Source organism: Temnothorax longispinosus, chromosome 10 (genome assembly GCF_030848805.1).
Source record: "Temnothorax longispinosus isolate EJ_2023e chromosome 10, Tlon_JGU_v1, whole genome shotgun sequence".
In the NCBI taxonomy this organism is placed as follows: Eukaryota; Metazoa; Arthropoda; class Insecta; order Hymenoptera; family Formicidae; genus Temnothorax; species Temnothorax longispinosus.
Window position 1 is genome coordinate 9251021 of NC_092367.1, and position 19390 is coordinate 9270410.

General features: G+C 31.6%; 1 protein-coding gene and 1 long non-coding RNA gene across 2 annotated transcripts; one reads left to right on the top strand and one right to left on the bottom strand.

The window, feature by feature from the left end:
* Nucleotides 1–1453: 1453 nt before the first annotated feature.
* Nucleotides 1454–7163, bottom strand: LOC139820998 (uncharacterized). The gene is made up of 5 exons (XM_071791662.1): nucleotides 5199–7163; nucleotides 4905–5102; nucleotides 4513–4683; nucleotides 3828–4035; nucleotides 1454–1605 (listed from the first exon to the last, which is right to left on the bottom strand). Exons 1-5 carry the CDS (start codon nucleotides 5297–5299, stop codon nucleotides 1558–1560), a joined length of 726 nt encoding a protein of 241 aa, XP_071647763.1. The 5' UTR covers nucleotides 5300–7163; the 3' UTR covers nucleotides 1454–1557.
* A 7322-nt stretch (nucleotides 7164–14485) lies between these two features.
* LOC139820432 (uncharacterized) lies at nucleotides 14486–18983 on the top strand. The gene is made up of 2 exons (XR_011733962.1): nucleotides 14486–14989; nucleotides 15081–18983. It is a non-coding gene; the product is annotated as an uncharacterized lncRNA (long non-coding RNA).
* Nucleotides 18984–19390: the final 407 nt, after the last annotated feature.

Here is a 19390-nt window from a genome sequence, read left to right on the forward strand (position 1 = left end):
CCACAGTATACAGTAGCGCAACTCTCTGTCGGCACTTTTGATGTCGGTGAAGCCAGATTCACAGTACGCATGCGCAAGTTGAGCCAGTTTATACGGTAACGCCATCTGAATCTCTCTCTCACTTACTCTTTCCTTCTGTCTTTGCCTGCGTTCGTTTTCTTCCACTGGGAACATATACTATATTAAAAATCTATAATATACGTAACGTACCCTATATATTTTTAGTATAGTACACGCTCCCAGTGGGAGAAATTGGGAGAAAACGAACGCAGGGTTTATGTTGTCTTTCTAATTCATTGTTACATCAGAGAAATCGGATTTTCGGATTATAAATAAGCATCATGGTTGGTAGTAACAGTTAAAAAGTTAAAAGTTAAATAATGAAGTTAAAAGTTAATAACTTTTTTAACTCAACTTAATTAATTTCAAATAAATTTATTTTTAACTTCAAGTTATTTTTTAATTATTTTTAAAGCATATAAAACCTAACTTATTAACTTTTTGTTTTAGTTAAAAATGTAATTATGTAAAAAAAAAAAATTATTAATAAGATACATATATATTCTCATATAAAAAATAATATTTTTTTTTTATAAACACTAAAATATTTAAACAATTAAAATATTAAATTTATTTGATGTATATGATTTATATTATAATTATTTTATTTAAAGTAATCTAATTTTAAAACATGTTACGACATTCTAATTTAATATAAATTTTTAAAATTAACTTTTTATTTAGCTGAAGTAAGATAAGTTAATGTAATCTCTAAATGCAATATTTACTATTTTTTTGTTTATGTGACTTTTAACGTAATTAAATTATTTTTATAAATTATTTAAGTTTAACTTATAATTTATAGTGTTAAAAAATATTAACTTACCTAATTGTATAAATATTAATTGTGTATACATTATATTATATTTGTTGTATCTATAAAAGCAAACTCATAAAGAAGTATTATATGTTTGCTCTTTAGAATTGATTATGTAGATGTGAAAGATATGTAATAATATTAATTTATGGTAAGTTCAGGTATATAACAGCAAAGTTTATATATTTTATATAAAAAGTACACGTTTTTGTTCATAAACATATGTATATATTTTATTTTTTATTATCTAGAATAAGTTTATATCTTTGACATTTATATTATTTAAAAATACATTTGTCGTATAAAACGTGTGTATGTGTATGTAGCACGCGCGCGTGCGCGCGTGTATGATGTGTGTATGGAATACAAACTATTATACAACGTGACATTTACGAAATATTTAAAATTGCTAATAAAAAACAAAATTAATATGTGTATTTCAATAAAATACAAAGTTTATAACATATATACTTACGTTTTTTATTTTCTAAGATCGTATTTCAATTATTATTGCGAAAAGTAACACATTTAGTTTAAATAATATAAAAATTTAAAGTTTTACAATTATTACAGTATAATAAACTTAACGTATGTTACATGTAAAGCATAAATTAATATGGACGCTCAATATACCTAAATCGTTAATATATATCTACTTACACTTTGGCAAAAATGACTATTCAGCTTTTATTTTGTTTCCCCACAGTCCCACCAATGATATGACAAATCTGAATAAAAAAAAAAATAATAATATATCTTATGAAAAATATTCTTATTTCTATCTTACCGCTATATATTACAATAAGCGTTTTTTATTTCCATATATCTTACCTCCACTGTGATATTAAAAATAATCTTACATCTATCTTATCGCTACACGTGTACAAATTACAAATTATTTATGATAAAAACTGTATCATGCAAGAAAGAAACCAAAATTAAAGATGTAAAATATTCCACATTTTTCTATTGCTTTGACCAACCCCTTTACGTGCCTTATTATGTTGTATTAGTGCGTAATAAATGCGCATGCAAAAAAATAATTTAACAAGAAAATTTGAGGGAAAGTTGGGACATGGAGTTTCAAAGTTAATATCTTTTACTAAAGAAAGTAAATAAGCACCAATATTTTTTTTATAACAATTACTTTCAAAATTTTTAATAAATATTTCATCTAATTTATGTATGTATGAACAAAATTGATTACTTGGAATATTCAAAGCTCCAAAAAGTTCTCTATTCTCAGTTCCATAATCACGAAATGAACAATATAAAGTAGTGTTATCTAAAACTTGAGTAGTTTCATTTATATAATCTGTACACGCTTCACACGAATGTATTGCTAAACATCTTTTTATTAAATAGCCGCAAACGTATTTAAATGCATTTTGTTCTGGCAAGTCCATAGAACGATAATCGTGTGTTGGAACATCTAAAATTTTACATGAAGTAGGTGATGTATTAAAGTCGGATTCTGTAGAGTGAAGATTTGATGTTTCCATAAGATTTAACATTTCATCGGAATCTGGAGCACAATTTTTCGTATCACAATGTTGTAATAATTTAACACTAAATAGTTTTTTAAAAGCGCGTGAAAACTGTATAGGAGTTGGATTTACAGAATTACCACCTTGTTGCCGAACAGAACCAAAAAAATTTTCGAGACAATCCGTATTTATTTTACGAGTTTGTAGATATGGAAAATTAAAAGTCTTCAATATGTCCCATAATTGTATAATACTATTAATAGTGATCTGCCAGCATTCAAAGCATTTAATCTTTACAATTTTACCCTTATTATTAATAGCTGTAATATTTTTTAAGAAATTCAACGTTTCTTGTAAAAATTTCAATTGTTTCGTGCTTCCGATAAAAACTTCTCTATATTCTTTTGGACTGATCATAAAAGATGAATTTAATATATCAAACAATTTATCGAAACGATCAATAAATTCTACTGTCCCAATTGCTTCAGATGGAAGATAACCTACAGACATTAGCGTGCACATACCGGCAGCTACATGATTACTTAAAACTTGTACGGCGTACTTAACTTTCATTTTCGAAAAATTATTGGGTTCAATATGAATGGGAGATAATTTAGGAGCTGCCTTAATCCATTGTTTAGTATCTTTTGAATAAAATTGAACAATATAAGACCATGATGCAAATTTATCATTAAATTTTAAATTATACTTTAATAAATTATTACGCGTTGCTTTGATTAAATGGGGAGTATCAAAAATATATAATATATTTTGTTCATCAACAACAAACATTGAATTTTTAGTTGATATTCCTAATTCGCGAGATAATTGCAAGAAGTTGGAACCCATGTCCGTAATTAACGCATGCACAGTAGCACCACATTCTTTAATTTTCTTATTGCATCAAAAATAATACTTTTTATTGTATCGCTTGTACAAGTAGTCGCTACAAAACAATAACAAAGTGGAACTTTCCAGTTGCCTGCTATACTTCGTGCCATAATAACAAATGCATTCTTTGCAGATATTGGTAATTTATTATCACCAACATCTTGGAATCCTATTATTTCGTCTCGTGAAACATTGTAAAATAAATGAGATTTTAAACTCATTTCATCTATGCACAGTACACAATGTCGCTCGATAAGTGGTAATGAATTTAATTTTATTTTTAAAGCCTCAAAGACTTTTATATTAAGACCAGGAAGAATATTCCAATTATATGTGAAAGATTGTAAAGTACGCACGGAAGGTAATGTAAAGATTTTTCTTAATTCTTTATAATTTCGCGGACTTAAAAAGTACATTGATAAAGCAAATTTTTTAAAATCATTATTGTATCGTATGCCACGTTTGTCTCTTGTTTGCGCGTCTACTTGTACTGACAGTAACATACTAAATTTGTCCGGTAACCACTTATTTCCTAATGTTCTTAAAGTTTCTAATTCTTTATTCTTTTGTACCTTATCTTCTCCATATGGTGATTCTTTAGTGGTGATACTTTTTTCCACTTTCTTTCGAAGACGTCGCAGTTTTTGCTGGAGATCTTTGTTTTTTAATCTCATTTTCTTTATGGTTTTGCACAACCGTTTTTTTGTAGGGCTGTCCTTTTTCTTGGATGTCATCGTTGCTTTCGATATCATTGTTTTGACAGGTATACTGGATGTGCTTCTAAATTAACACAAAAATCATTAAAAATAAAAAAAATAAAAAAATTGAACAAAAAAGTATGCATAAAGTTCTATTTTAATTATAAAACAAAGAACAATAAGTATATAAAAGCACAATAAGTAATAATAAAAAAGTAATTTTAAAAATAATATAGGCATGTAAGACAATGAAAGATATATGAATTTTTTGTTGGCCTACATCTACGTATACTATATTACTATAGTACTCTCCTAACAAAGAATACTTATATTATGTTAAAATGTAAAAGTAGTATATATAAGCAGTTAGATAAGTACTTTGCACTTGTTGTCTATTTTTCTCTTAATAATTTTTAATAACTTGATAATAATTTGATAATAATTATTATACTAAATGTACATTTTTATTTTACTAAATTTTTATAAATTTATATATAATATTTATAAATAGAAAAGTATAGAAATGGGATAATATATAGCAATACATGTAAAAACTTACGGTTTCATAATTTCAACATCCATTGTAATTTCCTCTTCTATGTTGTCAGTATCCATTTCAATTTCCTCTTCTATGTTGTTTCTTTTTTCTTTTTCTATAACAGAATTTGCTTGCTCTTGTATATCTTCCGTTATTGTGTCCTTTTCTGTTTCTGCATCCATTTCTATTTCACTGCAAAAAGATTTTAAGTTACATAATTTACTATATTAATACAAAATCAATAATACATGATGTTTGAAAATAATATTTTTAAGATGTCATTATATATGTTCTTATTTTGAACATGTGTGCTGACTGGATATGTTTGTATGAAATATTATTACATTTTAAAACAACCAAAAAGAAACTGCAATGAAATTGATAGCAATCTAAAACATAATTATATAACCTACATTGTTTTAAAACATGATGCTAAATCTTCTCCAAATCTTGTGGGTATGGCATCAGGATGAAGAAGAATTCTTCTTTTATTAATCCTAAACCATTTCTCCTCAAAATGCAAAGAGCATAATCGGCAATTTCTATACGAATATTCAAGTCCTTTTTCTTTTAAATCTAGTCTTCCACTTGCTTGTACCCATTGCAACCATCTGTTATTACAATGTATTAAACATTATAAATTTATGTAAAAAAATATAACGTAATTAGAAAAACTAAAAATACTGTTATAAAATAAAATGAAGAACCTGTCATGTTCTTTTGGAAATCTAAATACATGTCTTCCTTCCAATTGAAGATTTCCAGGACATCCTGTTATTGAACAGGTTTTAGTTTTTTTTGCACTCATTTCCTTACTACTTCTGTTTTCTTCTGCATCTGAAACAGAGCTAAGATCAAAGTGTTTTCTGCAAGAGAATTGAAAATCTGAACAATATAATATATGTACAGATCTACAATTCTCTTTAAGGATAAATGTCACTTCCTTTCTTGCTTTCCCTTCACTTCACTTCACATCACTTCACATCACTTCACTTCACATCACTTCACTTCACATCACTTCACTTCACTTTATTTCACTCCTCTTTAAATATCTAAATTATCTAAAATATCAATTGAACGACATAACCACATATACTGTGACATAACCGATGTGGTAAGCTAATGCCGCCAATTTCTAAACATTTGAATGGTCATGAGAAAGAGCGAAAATGGAAAGAGTAAGTGAGAGAGAGATTCAGATGGCGTTACCGTATAAACTGGCTCAACTTGCGCATGCGCGCTGCGTTTTTGGCATCATCTGACAAAGAGAGTTGCGCTACTGTATACTGTGCCCGAACAGTGGGTAGCCCCGGACATTATTGAAATTCAAGTATACCGTATATGTTGAGATACGCAGAAGGGCATATTAGAATGTTTAAACAATACGCGGTATATTTGAATTTCAACAATGTCCGGCGCGGGGCTACCCCCGTTCCCCTATCGCTTCTAAAATATTTCCCGCAGTTTTTTGGTGAAAAGAGTATTATTTCCTTTTTCTTTCAACCTCAAATATAAGGTAACAAAGCATGTTTTAGAAGTTCCCGTTGAGGACGAAAAATGGCGATTTTTACACCCCCTCCTTTGCATATTGCTTCTTCACCATTTAAGTGTGCGAATTAGAAATTTGCACATTTTACTTCATCAACATTTTATTTCGCAAAGCTTCTCTTATGAGGATTATAAGAAAACTTGTATTTTATTTGATGCATAATTATTAGTATTTAATATTTTGGCTTTTTCATAGAGAAAGCTTTATGAGCGAAATAAAATGTTGATAAAACAATGTACAAATTCCTAATGCACACTTTTTTATTTTTATATAACTTTTATAAAAATTTTAGAAATTATATTATAAAGATAAATAATTATATGTTTTCGGATTGCACTTTCTTTGACAATGAGTCTCAATCATATCGCAAAGAGAAAAAGATTATACGATATGTCATGTAACTCGAGGGAAGAAAGAATTCCCGTGGCATATATATGGAATCGCCGCGCGGAAATCAAATAAATGTCAAAAATAAAAAAGAACCCTTTTACCGATCATCGCCAAATTCAATACCAACCTTCCTTTAATGATACTTTATCGATTAAAAAAAATTTAGCTTGATATCTCAAAGTTTGCGTAAATTAGAGCAATTACGGACATTTCTCAAAAAATTCAAAGAAATTTATTTTATAAAAAAAGAATCCCTTCACCGATTCTAGCTAAACTCAATACCAACCTTTTTTTAATGATGCTCTATCGATTAAAAAGAAAATCAGCCCGATATCTCAAGATTGGCGTAGGGTAGAGCAACCACGGACATTTCTAAAAAAATTCAAAATTTTATAAAGAAGGAACCTCTTTACCGATCATCGCCAAATTCAATACCAACCTTTCTTTAATGATACTTTATAAGATTAAAAAAGAATTCAGTCCTATATCTAAAAATTTGCGGAAGTTACAGAAACCACAAACATTAAATCCGCGGCGTATACACACACACACACGCGCGCGCGCGCGCGCACGCATGCATACATACGGACATTTTGTAAAAATGTGATTTTTTGACGTTTTAGAACATTCTGAACACATTGGCATAGAAAACTTACAAAAATTTTTTACGAAAACAGTTTTTTCTATTAGTTTAAGAGCCGGCTGCACAAAACCCTCCTTCATCGAACATACGGCTGAATTTTATTCGAATCGATAGCTTTTTTAGTGGTTAACCCTGTGCCGGGTTTTATATGCCCTAAAACTTGACCGAAATGTTAAAAAAAAGGCCACTTTCGGTATGATTTTTTTTAGATAAAACCCCCTTAAAGAACATAAGGCTGAAACTTGTGCCAATCGATTCAGGATGTCAAGCACTTTGATAAAAAAATATGCTACCACCCCCTACCTTGACAGGAACCATGGCAGCATCCCTTAAACGTGACATATTTTTGTACCGTACCTCCCTCACAGAACATACAATTTTTTTTAAATGTAGCTCAAACATTCCTGAACATAAAAAAACAATGCTGCCATCGCTGGTCTTGACCAACAATTTTTGTGCCATCCGTAAGTCGCGCGACTTTTAGCTGCCAATTTGTAACGGGTCAATACTTTCCCCACAGAACATACGATTTTTTTTTTAAATGTAGCTCAAACATTCCTGAACATAAAAAAACAATGCTGCCATCGCTGGCCTTGACCAAAAATTTTTGTGCCACCCGTAAGTCGCGCAACTTTTGGCTGCCAATTTGTAACGGGTCAATACTTTCCCTCACAGAACATACGGGTAATATCTTGCCATGTATTTAAATAGAAAATAAGACAATCTTCGACGAGAACGGTCTTAAGAACCGACTATGAATACCGCCCATACTAGCGCTAAAAATTTTCATTGAATATATTTTATGGCAAAAATAGTTTGTAATAAACAAGCTGCACGTACATTGGTAGAGGTGTGGAATGAAACAAGGTAAGTTCATCTAACATTCATGTTTTTTTTTTCATTTATTCTTTTATTCTTATTTTTTTGTGTTTGAAATCTTAAAACTTGAATTTGACTTGAAAACGTTGAAACAAAAAATTCTTCGCAATAAGTATTTACATTAATTCGATGTGGCTAGATGCTACAAGCGAGACCTGCGTCAAATTCAAATCAGAAGTATGTGGATTGTTAACGATAAGCTTATGCCACTATGGTTCCACGGAGATCCAACTCCATTAAGAGTAGAAGATATATTACTTGTAGAGCATAATGATATAGTGACGACGAGGACTATACTGTCAATAGTTCCGACTGCGATAGCGACTAAACAAATTCTCGTGATTTATATTTATGTTTTATATCCTACTTTTAAGATTTCAAATACAAAAAAATAAGAATAAAAGAATAAATAAAAAAAAACGTGAATGTTATATGAACTTACCTTGTTTCATTCCACACCTCTACCAATGTACGCGCAGCTTGTTTATCACAAACTATTTTTGCCACAAAATATTCAATGGGAATTTTCGCGTTAGTATGGGCGGTATTCATAGTCGGTTCTTAAGACCGTCGAAGATTGTCTTATTTTCTATTTAAATACATGGCAAGAGATTACCCGTATGTTCTGTGAGGGAAGTATTGACCCGCTACAAATTGGCAGCCAAAAGTTGCGCGACTTACGGGTGGCACAAAAATTTTTGGTCAAAGCCAGCGATAGCAGTATTGTTTTTTTATGTTCAGGAATGTTCGAGCTACATTTAAAAAAAAATCGTATGTTCTGTGAGGGAGGTACGGTACAAAAATATGTCACGTTTAAGGGATGCTGCCATGGTTCCTGTCAAGGTAGGGGGTGGTAGCATATTTTTTTATCAAAGTGCTTGACATCCTGAATCGATTGGCACAAGTTTCAGCCGTATGTTCTTTAAGGGGGTTTTATCTAAAAAAATCATACCGGAAGTGGCCTTTTTTAAACACTTTGGTCAAGGTTCAGGGCATATAAAACCGGCACAGGGTTAACCACTAAAAAAACTATCGATTCGAATAAAATTCAGCCGTATGTTCGGTGAGAGAGGATTTTGTGCAGCCGGCTCTCCTACTATATAAGGAAACAAAAAATTATTTCTATGTACTTTATTTGATCCTTGCATAATAAGTTTCGCAGATCGCATAACTCTAATATGTCAACATCTCGGTAAAAAATCTCTCTCTCTTTTTCTCGAAACATATTTTAATATCTCTTATATACCTTTCGCTGAGTCTTAATCGTTCGACAATCGCAGTCTAGGCGACTGCGAGATTGTTTAATTTTCACCGCAACGGCGATTCGATTCGTGCACGATCACGATGCGCGATTGGCGGCATTGCTCGTCCGCGTGCTCGTGATTGGGATGACTTGGCTGGAAAGTGTCTTTCAGCGTTTCGTTTCCATCTCTTCTTTCTTTCTTTTCCCGCGGAAGAAAGCCATCGCGCGCGATGCCATTCGGTAGCTTCGCCGGCGCATTGTGAGCGTGTCGAAGGAATACCGTCGGCGAGTTCGGTCGTATAATGAACTTCCTACTTCCACAAATGACAATGGAAACGGGCAGCCTTAGGTGCTCCAACCCCCCCCCTCCTCTTTCTTCTCCTCCTCCTTTGTTCCAGTACGAAATTGGTGTGACTGTCGGCCAATCTCGATGATTCGAATGCGCTACCGTGCATTGTGTCTTTCCCAAATTATCTTTCGATGAATTTCCTGTGGGGAAATTAGAGAACCGTAGAAGACCACCTACAAGAATGAATCGCGGAGGTTGGGAGATAATTATTTTGGAGTAGATAATGGGAGGGGGGGGGGCAAGGACAGTGAGCAAAATCATTACGTAAATTCTATAGTATGACAGTTGATTGATAGTTAAATTACGGCGTTTCTACGATTTCCAGCATTGAATGTCCTTTAGAATTGGCTTTAAGCAAATCTCTCTTTCTCTGTCTATTTTACAGATATAATCTAGAAAAAAAGGAATACTAAAAAACGAGACTTAAGCATAATGTATTATTAATAACTATGCGAGACTTGAGTACAAAATAATTAATAACAACGCTGAAATAAAAATCAAAATTACAATATTACTTGTAGCGTGTACTAACTTCATGAGTCAACTGAAGTCGTTTAATTAAAGATGTTCAAACGTTGATCTCGCCGGATGGATCTTCGTCCGCTGTTCGTCATTCCGTAGCGTATCGAATCAAACGATACGCTTTTTTTGAGGCCGCGATAGAGATACGGCTCTCAGGAAAGGTGACGGCTTTATTGAATCACCATGAATGATTTTTGTATATCCCGCCACGGAATTATGAATCGCACCATTTGACACCTAATTTCGTGCATCCGCACAATGGGCGTTAACGAACCATTGTTCTTAATTTACTATCCTACAGCTTCTTTTTATTGCCACGAATTTACGGCGGCCGTTCTTCTGCGGGCAGTGCTTTATCGCATGTAATTCCGGCAAGCATCTCCGGACAGGCGAAAACAGACGACGGATAAATTATTAACGGCTGATGTTGCTTTTTGTTCTCGTAAGCTCGTTTCGAATCTTCGAATGGGCGCGTTCAGCAGACCAAGCCGCCGAGTAGCAGTCGAACGTGATTGGCTCTTACTTTTAGGACCAACCAATTAACGCAGAGTTTTGATAAGACGAACTCAACAGTTGTGTCTGTTGAACGCGGCAAATGTTTCGATTCAGTTTTCGTCACACGCGAATGTATAGTATCTTATGTTGCGCGAAATTTTATCTATCTGGATTTCCGTCCAATCTTTTCTTCTTTCGCTACCTGTTTTATTATCTAAATGATTATTATAACTTTATAATCTAATTTTATTTTAAATAAATATATCTAGTGCAAAATCAATTACATTCCTTCGTAGATGTAAAAAAAATTGTGGTATTAAAGTACTGAATAAAATAAAATTATTTTTTTAACCACGTTTATATGTAGTAATTAAGTTATTTATATTAGACCAGATAATACTTTTTAAATTAAATAATTTTTTAATAATTAATAATTTACTAATTATTTATTATTAAAAAAATTATTAATTATTTTCCACTAATTATTAATTTTCAAATAAATAGTAATTTATTTTGACGAACTATTAATTATTTTAATAATACAAAATTTATCTCTATTAATTACCAATTACTCATTTTTTGAATAATGGGTAATTCACTTTTGTCTAAATATTAATGTTTAAGCAATTAATAATTTTTTGCTAATTACTAATTTGCTGATTTTATAAAAATTTAATTTGGTGTTATTGCTCATTTCGTGGATAATTAAAAAATAAAAAATGATATTTTTTTTTCGATCCCTGCCATAGGCTAATGTAACGCTTAATAACCAAGAAATGATGACACCCATGACACTTTCAACAAAAATTACTTTTTTCGAGCACAAGAACGAAACTAGTCGTTTTCGGTAGTAGTCTTTTTTCCGAATTCCATTTTGTCCAAAAAAGGGATTGAAATAGTTTCAATATCATGGAATTCCTTATTTTAAACAGAATTTGTCTTTTTTGAATCCCATCCAATTCCGACACAAAAACGTAACGAAATGAATAACCACTGAATGCCAGGTTAGGGATTGGAAAGTTTCGTCATGAATTCCATTGAATACCATTGATTCCGTTAACGAAATTAATACCATTGAATGCCAAACTAGGAATTAAAAATTTTCGTATTGAATTCCATTGAATTCCATCTATTCTGACAATAAAATGAATACCATTGAATGCCAGGATAGGGATTGAAAAGTGTCCGTGTTGAACTCTGTGGCGGTACGCGCCACCAATAGTACACGCCCGCGCGGTATCTGCATTACCGGTAGTTCGCGTCGACGCCGCTAGGCAATAAAAGCATTGAAATTTATTATCCTTTCCTATTTTTATAAAATTGTGTGTGTGTGGTCATTACGGGAGGAATTTAAAACAATTTCCTAAACCACATAATGCCATGCAATTCCATAACCTTTACAGATTTTATAGAATTGGATGGAATTGAAAATTTCTTTTTTGGATTCCATGGGATTGGACCATCTAATTTCGAATCCCATCTAATTTCATCTAATTTCGCCAAAAAAGGGATTCAAAGGTATTAAAAAATTTTAATATCTTTTAATTCTTTTGCGTTTGCTGGGAAGCGTTACATTAGCTTATGAACTTAATGTGTTATTATACTTTTAAAGGTGCTCTATTAGGTAAGACCAACGAAATTAAAAAACAAATTTATACTCAGGTGGATTTTTCTTGTAAGACTTATTAGGAGAAATGTGTACATAATGATCCCTCGAGGTTAAACGACCCCCACTGATTCTATCAAAAATAATAATGTCTTCTTACGGAAACATTAAGGCTGGTATTCATAGTCGGATCTTATTTTAAGATGTCTTAAGTATAATGTCTTAAAATGCTAATACGGCTCTGTGATTGGTTCATATATAACATCTTAAGGCTCCTGGATAGTCAGCCGAGAACTCTGCGTTGACGGTGGCGCCGCCACTCTCTCCTCTCACTCTCTCCAATGGAGAATTCTGTCTTGTGACATGTTGACAACCTATTTTGTCGTCCTTGCTATTTCTTTATTACTCGCTCTGTGCTTGTGCTCTAACGTTTAACGTATTCGTGAAAATCGTAAAATTGACCGAAAAGTAAGATTTGCATGCGGAAGTAACGTTTTCACCTCCTTTCGATAGTCGTTAAACGGCTGTTTTTCCCGTATGTTTAGGCTTTGTTTTATGGCTGTTTGTTTATTGTCGAGGGAAAAGGGTAGTTTTCGGTCAATTTCGGAAGTGTTCTGAAACGATCTATAGTGATGTTTTATTGAAATGTCTCTTTATTTGAAAATGGTACGGACGACAAAATTGGGTGTTTTCCTCGCCTCAATAGTGAGAATTCAATATGGCCGCGGTGACCATCCAGGAGCCTTAACTCTTAATTACCACACTTCTGTAGAATCACGTTCTTGCCACACTGGGATGAAATCTACCCCCGCGACAAAAATTGTTATAACAAATAAGCTATTCAATATTATAACTTGCCAAATTTTTTACAACTTCTTAAAAGCTTACTTTTAAAAGTTATGTAGTAGGTTATATAGCCAAAAATTAAAATTATGTATAATAAAAAAATTAAAATAACAAAAAAAAATAAATGGCTTGAGGGGATAGTGGCATGCTCGAACTATTGACAGATGTCGCTATAAACCCGCTCCCCATAGAGACCCTCTAACAGAGTCTGGCCATAAGGACAGCCAGTTTTGATTGGTCCGTCAAAGTTTTGTCAAAGCAAGAGAAATAAAAAAAAAAAGATATAAGAGAGAAAGAGAAAACGATATGAATGTATATCTTTCTCTCTCGCAGGATTTTGATAATATGTTCACAGGACACCTATGGCGCGCTTTCCAAAAATGTTTAAATCAATTTAGTATCTATATAGTTTATTAACGTACAAAAAATAAATTTAACTAAAAATTCATATATGTTTATATTAATAGTTTAAAGAAAATCTAATTTTTGGAAAAATTTAAAAATAAACACGTCATAATGGTGTGTCTGTACTGTTTAAACAGTAGCGCGGAATATATAACCACTATCAAAATTCTTTATCCTCCTATTTATATTTTTAAATTACAAAAATTTTATACATAATAGTAATACAATGTTCGTATCCGACGTAGAAACAAAATAAGCAATTTAACAAATTTGTATGCATAATTCTAATAAATAAATAAATATCTGAAATCAATAAAAAATTTTATTATTTAATACATGTGTGCATAGCTACACTTTTAGTTGCAAAAGTATTATTATTCACATATTTATCAGGTGATATTACAGACATTTGTTTTAACATTTGTTTTAACCTTACTCCAATAAAATACTGTATAATTTTTTGTTTCAAAGAATGACAATTTGGTATATCATATGTTAGATTATTACAGATATCAGTATAAAATTTTCTTAAATCAATAGATACATTTGTCATGAACTATATTAAAATAAAATCTACATATTTTTTCAATATTTAAAATAAAATAAAATGTTTTCTCATCAATAAAAAATAAGGTATCATTTTTTAAACAACGTATACGCGTTAATGCAGCATATGAATATATAGTTGCAATTGTACTACCTGTTGCACTAATGCAATTATCACAAATATTATATCTTTTTTTTATTTTATAAATAACGTACCTACCCTCCTAAGTAATATAAACAGTTTAGATTTATATTATTAAAAATTATATTCTGGTTATCACAAATATCACTTATATTTGTTTGTACTATATTATTATTTAACAAATTCTCTTTGGTTTTGTCTTTTTTTAATTGTCGTCTTTTTGCAACAACAATATCCAAAAATTCTGAAAAGAATTCTGTTTGAAAGCTCGATGAGACATTGAGGAGAAAAGGGTGAATGTTGCCATCTATGATATTTCATAGAATGTACTAGCGATTTTGTAAACTCACTTCAGTTGGCGAATCTAGTTCCCTAGAGAAATTGTATAGCGTAAAGCGCTAGAGGCGCGACGTATCGATATTCAATTCATGTAATTGCCGCGTGAAGAAGAAAGCGCGCGTGCATGCACAAGCTTGCGGCCCGGGCAACCGGCGTTATTCGTTTCTTGTTTGTCTAACAGTGAAGACATTTTTCTGACCTTCTGCCGTAATAATCTGAATTCGGTATTATATTGAATCCGAGTCATTGTAAACGACGAGTGTGATACTTTAAGTAACTGATTGAGAAGTCTGAGAGGATCCGAGGGACTGTAATGAGAAGTACGAGGAGATCCGAGGGACTGTAATTGACGCACGGCAGGACCAGGGCTCGATTCATTCACCAACGTGTGAGAGATCGACGCCATTACTCCGTTTCTTGATGATGACGATGACGGCATAAGATTGACGCCATTACTCCGTTTCTTGATGATATGATATGGATAAACGGAAAGGAAACGACTCTTCTAGAAGTGCTTCCACACACGGTGGACACTAGTAATCAGGTAACTCTTAGATTTCTGATAGAAGCCATCGATCACGACTAAGATAAAGATTGTCGGAAAAGTCTACAATCTACTCGGTCTTTGGTTTCAGAAATCTCGAGAGATCTACCGTCCAGTAAAGGACGTTTGAAAGGCTTCCGCGCTCCAGCGAAGCATTTATAGACAGGAACGATAATCGTTCTTCTCCCTTGAGTACTCAAGTTTTTTATTTACGAGTTGCAACCATTATTTAATTATTCATTCGTGCTATTTCAATTGGCCAAGTAAAGTAAAATATTTAAGATTACAACACGTTTAATTCTATTTTTTGTGATAGTTAATTCACATATTTCTCGATACATATTGCGAAGTAATTCATTTGTTTAATCAATACGAATGAATGCATAAAATGTTTAAGATAAGATGTATATTGCTTCAACTGTTCTGAACAAGATTCGCCATAAAGTTAACGTTCATTTATTCAGAAATTATATTCAACGGTGTAACACACAATATATCGATTCATGTGAAATACTTTAAATCTTCGTTGCGTTTTCACGAATCGATGTGAATTAGTGCGTTTAATAACGATTATTATTTAACGCATTATTCACTTATAAAAATTTATATATAAGATTATTTTGGTTCATTATTAATTATAATATCAGTTTCTTGTCATGTCTCATAGTCTTTTCAGTGATTAAATAATTTGAAGATATATTCAAAGCTATCATATCATATTGATTCTTTATTTATAATTACCTTGTGAAATATTATTATTTTACGTTTCAAGTTTCAAACGGAGATTATACGTTTAACTAATGATTATGTTCTCTTCATTGAACGGACTATTACAATGTGAATTATATATAGTATTTCTTGATTCATGTGAATATTGAATTTTACCATAATGGCTTATGAATATGATTAAATTTATTCTGCTATATTCTCTAAATATATTATATATTTTGTCAACGAATAAAAATCAGTGTTTCCTTCACCGCCATAGCCCACAATCTAAACGGGTTGTGTACAAATTCTCTTTCATCAAGGTCATAACTATTATTTTCGAAATTTTTCATATATTGTAAAATTGTTATTAATTTTAAATTATTTTTAAATTGTATAGCATTTGGAATTACGTGCTTTATTCGGATAATTGAAAATAAATTTTTGAGGCAATCCTGCATAAATCTTCCTAATAAAACAAATTCGAAAGCTTCTTTTTCTAATAAATAGGTACTTAATTCTATAGCAGATTTTGTGAAATAATTATTTCTTTTTGAAAAGGTTTCCATGCCTCTGATTTGCCAACTTTTATTTTTGAAGATTTATGGTTAAGATTGTACTTAAGACAGTCTTAAATATATAAGATTCGACTATGGCTGCGTTCGGGGAGCGCGCTATTAGCGCTATTTGCTTTTTCTATTCTTGTTCTACACTTGATGAGCGATAAAGATAGAATGATGCAATAGCGCTAATAGCGCGCTTCCTAAACGCAGCCTATGAATACCGAGAGACTTCTTCACAAGAATCGATATGTCAATTAACTGAACGTAATGGTGGATCGTCGACGCGCCGTCAAATTCTTTTTTTAATATAAAAATTCGCTGATCTGTATCGGTATTTTGTAACTCCTTAACGACAGTTTCAGTATTGTTGCGCAAATATTATATATGGTAAAAAAAGCTGTCTAACGATACTGAAACTGTCATTAAGGAGTTACAGAATCCTACTTCTGATGTAAAGTAAGAGTGATTTTGATTACCGGGAAAAGTATATATACACACATATACATATATTATATATTATATATATACTAGATTTTTCGCCCGCGCTTCGCGCGGGCTCAAAGTCTATTCCCCTCTCCCCAAACTCACTCATTAATTAGGAGCACCAATAGAACCCCATAAAACCCAATTTTTAATCCCATAGTAGCCATCTCCATAAAATTAGTAATCTTTTGGTACCAATTTCATCAAAATCATCAACAAAAAATTAGAAAAATTTTGGCACCGGTTTCAAGAAAATCGATTGATTAATAAAAAATTATTCATTAATAAAAAATTAAACTTATCCTCCAAAAATTTAAAAAATTTTGGCATTGGTTTCAAAAAAATCGGTCAATTAATACTTATTATTTCTCAAAATTTTAATAATTTCCAAACCGGTTTCTAAAAATTGGTAACAAAAAATTATCCATAAAAATTATCCATTAAAACAATTATCCATAAAAAAATTCAGCTTGATATCTCAAAGTTTGCGGAAATTGGAGCAATCACGTATATTTTTTTTTAACAGAAATTGTAAACCACTTTACCATTAGCAATTTTTCTAATTCTATTACATTCTTTAGTTTTTTCTACCCCTATCTATATATATAAGTACCTGACGTCTGTATGTCTGTCTGTCTGACCGCGAACTACTTGTTATTTTCCGAGAAATTGGAAAAATTTCGTAACCGGTTTCCAAAAACCGGTCTTAATCGCTCGCGACAGTCACGAATTGAAGTAACTGGTTAATTCCCAAAAAATTTAAAAAATTTCTGATATTGACTTCCAAAAAGATCGGTAACAGAAAATTATACACTTTATAGCACTCCCCGGAAAATTCTACCCCTGTTTCATATATAACTCTTTAAAATTTGGTCAATTATTTTCCGAAAAATTGGAAAAACCGGTTTCCAGAAAATCGGTAACAAATCCTACATACAACATATTTCATTTAAAACTAATCGACCTATGAACGATTTAATTCCCAAAAATTATAAAAAAAAGATTTATTTTTTTTTGGCCTTTGCAGCTTCCTCCATTTCATAATTTAGTGCTGCTCTTAGCAATAGATCATCCTGACCGTCTTCTAATGTACATTTTCTTAAAAATCACGCAGATTTTTTTAAACAAAAATCGGAAACGTTTCAAGAAAATCAGTACATTAATGAAAAATTAAACTCGCGGTTTCAAAAAAATCAGCATATACAATTCTTTGAGATTCGGTCAATGATTTCCAGAAAAATTGGAAAAATTTTGGAACCGGTTTTCAAAAAAATCGGTAACAAAAAATTATACACTTTATGGCAATTCCCGGGAAATTCTACTCCTACTTTATATACAATTCTTTACGATTCGGTCAATTAATTCCCGAAAAGTTGGTAAAATTTCGTAACCGGTTTCCAAAAAGATCGGTAACAAAAAATTGTACACTTTATGGCACTTTCTGGGACATATATTCTACCCTTACTTCATATACAATTCTTTGAGATTTGGTCAATTAATTCTCGTAAAATTTGAAAAAATTTTGAAACCGGTTTCCAAAAAGATCGGTAACACAAAATTAACCACATCATTGCACTTTTCGGACAATTCTACCCCTCTTTTATAATCTTTTTGGTAAAAATTTGGTCCATTAACGAATGAGTCCGGTTTCCAAAAAGATCGGTAACGAAAAATTGTACACTTTATGGCACTCTCTGGGACATATTCTACCCTTACTTCATATACAATTCTTTAAGATTTGGTCAATTAATTCTCGTAAAATTTGAAAAAATTTCGAAACTGGTTTCCAAAAAGATTGGCAACAAAAAAAAAGCCGCGACATTTTTATCCCCGGAAAAGTCTACCCCTATTTCATATACTTTTGGTGAAAATTCGGTCCACTAACGAATGTGTAGTTCGCGTACAGACAAACAGACAGACAGACGTGACTTATATATATATTATATATATATAGTATATATAAATTAATAAAATTAATAAAATTAAATTATTAATAAAATACTTATTTAGAAACATCATCAACATCGACGTGGAATTTTTCACCAACGGGCAATATCGAGCTGAAACTATAAAACTGCAAGCTCGTTTTGATCAGGCCAAGCCCGTGCGTGGGACATTCACGTTGCATTCTTTTTTACCAAGATCAAAAAGTGAACTGATTGTAAAACAATTCTCGGCAGGACCGCAAGAACAGGTTGCTGTAGTTCGTAAATAAAATACTTATTTGGTTCTCTCAAATACTTGTCGAGGTGTTGTTGAATTACCCTGTTCAATCCCGAACACAATTCCTTTCCTGCACACAAGTTTTATGAGCGCGCCAGGACAGCAGCGTGGTTGCTTGTTTTTTTTTCGCATAGTGTCCATTTGTTCTCCATTATGAAACTTACCAGTTTTGTAGAGAATTAACTAACGAACAAACTCGTGTTTTTTTTCAACATTCTACAGTGGTGATACTTTGAAAATTTAATTGTTTATAACAATTAACCAAAATTTTTCTTGTTAAAATTCAATTACACGAAATTGAAGCGATGTTCGAGAGTTTTAAAATGAGCCCATGCTGAAGTCCGTAAATACCATAAAACCGGTTTTATTGATATTTTAATGAGAGTGTTTGGCCAATTTTCAGCGATTTGATGCAATTTTTTAT